Here is a 5,299-nt window from a genome sequence, read left to right as displayed (position 1 = left end):
CAGAAGTCAGCAAAAGCCTTCCTGTGAGGAGAGGACACCCGCGGGCACAGGCCATCGAGCTGCACCCCTAGAAAGGGCGCCCTGCGAGAACTGGGGAGGCTCTGGGTCATCTGCCTGGGTCAGGTGCCCCAGCTGCCGGCAGCCGCACCTCCGGGCTAGGCGCCACCGCTGGACGTGCACCGCGCAAAACCTGAAGACGCGGTGGGCAGGCGGGGCTGGCGGCGCGCCTCTGTGGGGACCTCGGACCCCGGGCTTCCCTTCTGCCTTACGAAGAGCTGGCCAGGACCATCTCCAGGGCCCTCACAGGCGGTTCTTCAAGTCCCCAAAGAGCGAATCAGCAACCGTAAGAGGCTCTCAGCGCGGGGACACTTCCCGAGCCAGCTCCGTGGCGGCCTGGGGTTCCAGCCCCTCTGGGCGAGCCCTGTGCTACCGCCGGAGCCCTGGCCTGGGAAGTTAGGGGAGGGGCCTCAGCCTGACTTCTCACACGGAGAGCAGGCGATTCTTGAGATCCTGCAGCAACGGGTCCGCCTGCCCTGCCAGTCCGAGCCCGTGGGGGCAGGTCACAGTTCGTTCCCATGAAGCCCTGGGAGAGGATGTTCCAGAAGCCAGTGCGAGTGTCCCCCTTACGTTGACGCGACCCCCCTCTTCCAGCCCCGCAGACTCGGAAACCCCTTCATCAAGCCCCGCTGTGTCATAAAATATTTTATTGGAAAAAAAAAAATCACTGTCTTCGCAAGAGAGGGGTAGGAGCCCCAGCGACGTGGGGGACCCGGAATCAGGGTAGAGCCGCGGGCTCTCTGGGCGCCCTGTCGGGCGGTAGTAGCCTGAGCCGGGCGGTGGGGTCCCCGACGGGCGGAAGCTAGTGTGTGCCGGCCGCGTCAGGACGCAGAGGGCCGGCGGAGGCGGGTGGGGGTGCGGGAGAGGAGCGGGGCGTGAATGCGCGCGGAGCTCTGGAACCAGGTGTTCGTCCGCTGCGCGGGACACGAGTCTCCAGGCCAGGGCTGGGAGCACGCTGGGGCCGGGCTTGGCTGCAGGGTCTGTGTCCTTTCTTGCTTGGCCCCTAACTGTCCGCCTTCAAGGTAATAATAAAACGTTTATAAAGTAAACGGCGTGGCCGCAGAAGGGCCGGCTCGCGGCTTCCAGCGGGCGGAAGGAGCCTCGGTCGACGCTTTGCGCGCTCAGTCCTCGCGGCTCCTGTCGATGGTTTCGCCTGGTGCCTCTGCCGGCTTCTCTGCCTCCTTGGCGCGCTCCTGCTCCGTGAGCTGCTCGCTCGTGGGAATGGAGTTCTTCTTGGGCCGCCCCTTGGGCTTGGTGGGAGACTCCAGGCCGCCGCCCTGCAGCACCTGCGTATAGGACGGCCCCGCGGCCGTGAGCTGGGACCCAGGAGCGGGACAGCGAGCCCCGTGCCCCGGCAGGGCCTGCCCGGCACAACAAGGCCATTTGAGGCCGCGCCTAGCCCGGGGAAATGGCGGCCATTTGAGCGCTGCTGGGGAAAAGCAACCGAAGGTTCTATCCTAGGAGTTCAAGACGGCCGGAAGGCCTGAGGGTGCAGCGGAGCACAAAGGAATGTGGGCTGTACTAGGGCACCCAGAGGCAGGGAGAGAGCAGAGAGAGTCCCTGCGAGCACCAGGCATGGAGGGAACCAGAAGAGTTGGGTAGAAGTCTCCGCGGAGGGGGCGGGGATGGAAGGTCCGGGAGGGCACAGGGGCCTGGTAGCGACGGGGTGGGGGGGCCGCGAAAAATCACAAGCACACTCACTATTTTCTTCCATTTCATCCTCCGATTCTGGTACCACGTCTTCACCTGCAACTGGCTCAGGCCCAGGGATTCAGCGAGATCTATTCTGGAAAGAACAGGGTGCACCTTCAGCAGAGCAAGCAGACCCCTCCCACTACCCGTTGGGCTCAGCCTGGCCCCACCGCTACCTGTCCGGGGTGGAGAGGTACTTCTGTTTCTCAAAGCGTTTCTCTAGGCCCATCAGCTGCAGCTCAGTGAACACCGTGCGGCTCCGACGCCCCTTCTTGGCCTTGGCGCCCGGCTCCCCGCTGCCCGGCGTCTCCAACTTTCCGCGGAGCTGCAGCTCAAGAGGCAGGTGCGGCGCGCCAGGGGCGCCGGACAGTCCAGGCCCTGCGGCCAGTAACGCGGAGCCTAGCCCGGAGCAGCCCAGCGGCGCCAGCGGGAACTTAAACACAGCCGCCTGCTCCGCCTTCAACACGGCTGCAGGGAGAGAGAGTGCGGAGCTGGTGAACTTGGGCCGTGCTCCTCCTCCTGGAGATCCCCCGCATTGTGCGCTGCGCTGCGGGAGTGCTCGCCGCAGCTGGCTAGTGCCACCCAGCGTGAAACCTTCCTGCCGGGCCACAAAGCAGGAGATTTGCGCCGCTTGCTTAGGGTGACCCTCTTCAAAGCCAGCTTCTGTCGCCGCAGTCTAAGAGGGGGACCTCCCCCACCCGGGCCTCTGCCTGGTGCCCCCCAGGCCCCAGCCGCCTCCCGGATTCTCAGTGAACAAGGTCGAGGCTCCAAGAAGCACAGTGTGTCTTTCACAGAAAAGGGAAAGCAAGAAGAAATGGCAGCGAGTCAGGAAGGTGAGCCTTTGCCCCAGCCAAGCCGGCATGGCTGCGTCCGAAACCAGAATGTTAACTGCGTGAGCGCATCTGCTCCTCGGTGCGGGCGCCACAGCCCCGCGGCTGGCAGGCTGGGGTCGCTAGCGTGGGGTGGTGGGGGTGGGCGCTTCCCGGAAACTCCAAGCACCCCCGCATCAGGAAATTGTCCTTCCTGTTTTCGCTGTTTACACCCCTCCCGGGAAGACGTTTCCATTTTTCACGAGTCCTATGATGATGGTTTTTTTTTTTTTTTTTTTTTTTTTGCCCGCTTCAAACGAATTGTTAGCAACAGTGCAAAGAGCGGCGGAGGGGCTGCATCAGAACTGTATTAAAACGAACAAACTGGCCCTGCAGCCCTCCGCGCTGGCGGGGCCCTGGATGTTGGGTTTTGGGTGCAGAGCAAGGCTGTTTGCAGGGCGGTGCGCCTGCTGGGACGTAGGCGGCCTCCCTTCCCGGGCAGGCATCTTACTGCGGCGGGTGCGCGCCCCCCTGGAGTCGTCCAGGGCCGGGCAAGGTGCGGGCAAATGTGAGGAGGGGACGAGCGATCCTTGGGGGAATGTGGGAGAGGGAGGGCAGACAGATCCCATCGAGAGAAGTCTACCGACGGGCGGAGAGAGACCGGAAAAGGCCAGAAGAAGAAGGGGTGCTGAGGAAGAGAAGAGGCAGGAAAAGGCAGGATCAGCCAAGTACGGAAGAGAACCGGTGGCGGCAGAAAAATCCAGAGCAGACAGCTCAAGATCCAAGGAGGCCCAGCCGACCTGGACGGAAAGGGCCAGGCGGGCAGCAGCGCACAGCCAGGCCTCTCGTCCGGAGGCAAGGCCCACAGGAGTCAGCGCTGCGGCAGAGGCCGTGGGTTCCCCCACATGAGACCCCGGGACTGGCGTCAGCTACCAGAACAGCCCTTGGAGACACGGGCTTCTGCGCCGAAGGTCCGGCTTACCCGCCGTGGGCAGCCGCGGCCACTCACGACCAGCCCTCTGCGGCTTAGGCCTGGGAGTCCGAGGCCTGAGGTCTCTTAGACCCACAGTCTGACATTAGCAGTCTGCTCCCGCGCTAGGGATGCGGGCTCGGGGCCCGACTGGAGGCCACAGGTCGGCGGTGAAGGACAGAACGGACTCCCTCCGAGCCGGCTCGGCCCGCGGGAACCAGGCCTGCTTACTGCGCGGCCGGGCGCCTGCACCTCGTTTCCCTGGCCGGATCGTGCCCTGGGAAGCCTCTGCGCCCAGAGCTGCGTCCTCGAGGCAGCGCGACTCGCTCCCCCCAACACCCGGCCCCGCACGTACCCAGGTGGCTGTGGAAGGGCCGCGCAGCCAGCAGCGCCTGAACGCCGAACTTGAGCAGCTCGCCCGCGGCGGCGGCGGCGGCGGCGGCGGGCGCGGCGCCCTTGGGCCCCGGCGGCTCGGTGAGGATCTCCTCGATCATGAAGCTGCGGTAGCGATGCGGTGGGTGGTCGGCGCAACCCTCGGGCAGTCCGAAGCGCGCGACGCCGGGCTCCCCAGGCCTCTGCATCGCGGCGCCCGCGGCTCGGTGGCGGTGGCGGCTCGGGCACGGGGCCCGCGCGGGGCTCTAGGCCGGCCCGCAGCTCCGGGCGGCGCGCGGGTACCGGCTCATGCCCCCTCCCCCGCCGGCCGACCGGGCGGAGGCGCAGGGCGCGGGCGGGGCGCGCGGGGCTCGGCGGGTCGGACCCGGGACTGCGCCCCCGCCCCGCGCCGCCGCGCCTCTAGCCCGGCCGACCCCGCGTCACCGCCCCGCCCCGCCCCGCCCGGCCGCCCCGCCCCGCGCCGCCGCCCCCACCCCCCAGGCCGAGCCCGAGGGAGGCCTAAGAGGGGAAGGAGGCGGGAGGGAGGGGGCCGCGAGAGGGGCGGGCCGACGAGACCGAGGGGACCCAGCGGAGCGCACGCCCAGGAAGGAGAGAGCGGGAGAGCTCGGAGACCAGACCCCCAGAGATGGGAGCGAAGGGTTCGAGAGAGAGAGGTGAGAGAGGGGCCAGCGCGAAACAGCGAGGCCACACAAGACGCGAGACAGCGATGAGAGGGTGCCACGGACGCCGAGACGTGCGCACAGAGAGGCCGACGCAAGCGCGGGAACCAGCGGGCCGCGACGTGCCGGAGGGCACAGAGGCAGGCAGGCCCGGGCATGGGTAGTAAAGAAAGGCCGGGGACCGGACCGCTAGGAAGGCAGTGGCCTGGCCAGGGGTTAAGGAGCCCTGGAGAGGTCGGGAAAGGAGAGACAAAGTCCGCCCAGCATGGCTGGGGAAGAAGTAGCCGTGCGCAGCCTCCTGGCCCGCGCTCAGAGCCACCCGCCACGGTGGGGTGCAGCCGCAGGCAGGTGTGCCACTCTCAGAGCAGCGGCCGCACCTGTGCACTCCCGCCTCAGTTTATCAGAGTCGGCCTTATCTGTCTCGAGCTGCGGTGAGAGGTCGTCCAGCCCGGATGTGCTTATATGACCAAGTGACGCAGGGACACATCTTCCTTGGCGATCCCCCTCCTGGTGGAATGGGTCCTGTCCCCTCACTTAGAGGAAGAGACGGACACCCGGGAAGGAAACACTGCAGCTCCACCGTTTCCCAGCTTTAGAGTAAGAGCACAGTGCTGAGCTGGGTGAAGGGCCACAGGCTGTCCTGGGAACCTGCGGACAAACTCTGGCATCACCCTACTGGTCTCCGAGCTTTAGAGTGCCCACACATGACTGAGGGAGGT

At 66.5% G+C, this 5,299-nt stretch overlaps 1 protein-coding gene across 1 annotated transcript; it reads right to left on the bottom strand.

The window, feature by feature from the left end:
• Positions 1-836: 836 nt before the first annotated feature.
• On the bottom strand, positions 837-4,145 carry BARX1 (BARX homeobox 1). Its single transcript, XM_032866729.1, has 4 exons — positions 3,884-4,145; positions 1,926-2,217; positions 1,759-1,843; positions 837-1,343 (listed from the first exon to the last, which is right to left on the bottom strand). Exons 1-4 carry the CDS (start codon positions 4,107-4,109, stop codon positions 1,179-1,181), a joined length of 768 nt encoding a protein of 255 aa, XP_032722620.1. The 5' UTR covers positions 4,110-4,145; the 3' UTR covers positions 837-1,178.
• Between the last annotated feature and the right edge of the window lie 1,154 nt (positions 4,146-5,299).

This window comes from Lontra canadensis, unplaced genomic scaffold, assembly GCF_010015895.1.
Source record: "Lontra canadensis isolate GAN:19392208 unplaced genomic scaffold, GSC_riverotter_1.0 scaffold31, whole genome shotgun sequence".
NCBI classification, from domain to species: domain Eukaryota; kingdom Metazoa; phylum Chordata; class Mammalia; order Carnivora; family Mustelidae; genus Lontra; species Lontra canadensis.
Note: the sequence above shows the minus strand (reverse complement) of the source record. Positions and strands in the feature narration are given on the sequence as shown.

Bases quoted from the DNA above. Each gene is read 5' to 3' on its own strand.
- BARX1 (XM_032866729.1), bottom strand. From the start codon at position 4,109: ATGCAGAGGCCTGGGGAGCCCGGCGTCGCGCGCTTCGGACTGCCCGAG. The intron at 1,844-1,925 runs GTAGCGGTGGGG...TGTTCTTTCCAG, and splicing joins TACCTCTCCACCCCGGACAG to AATAGATCTCGCTGAATCCC. The intron at 1,344-1,758 runs GTGAGTGTGCTT...TCCTATACGCAG, and splicing joins GGATGAAATGGAAGAAAATA to GTGCTGCAGGGCGGCGGCCT.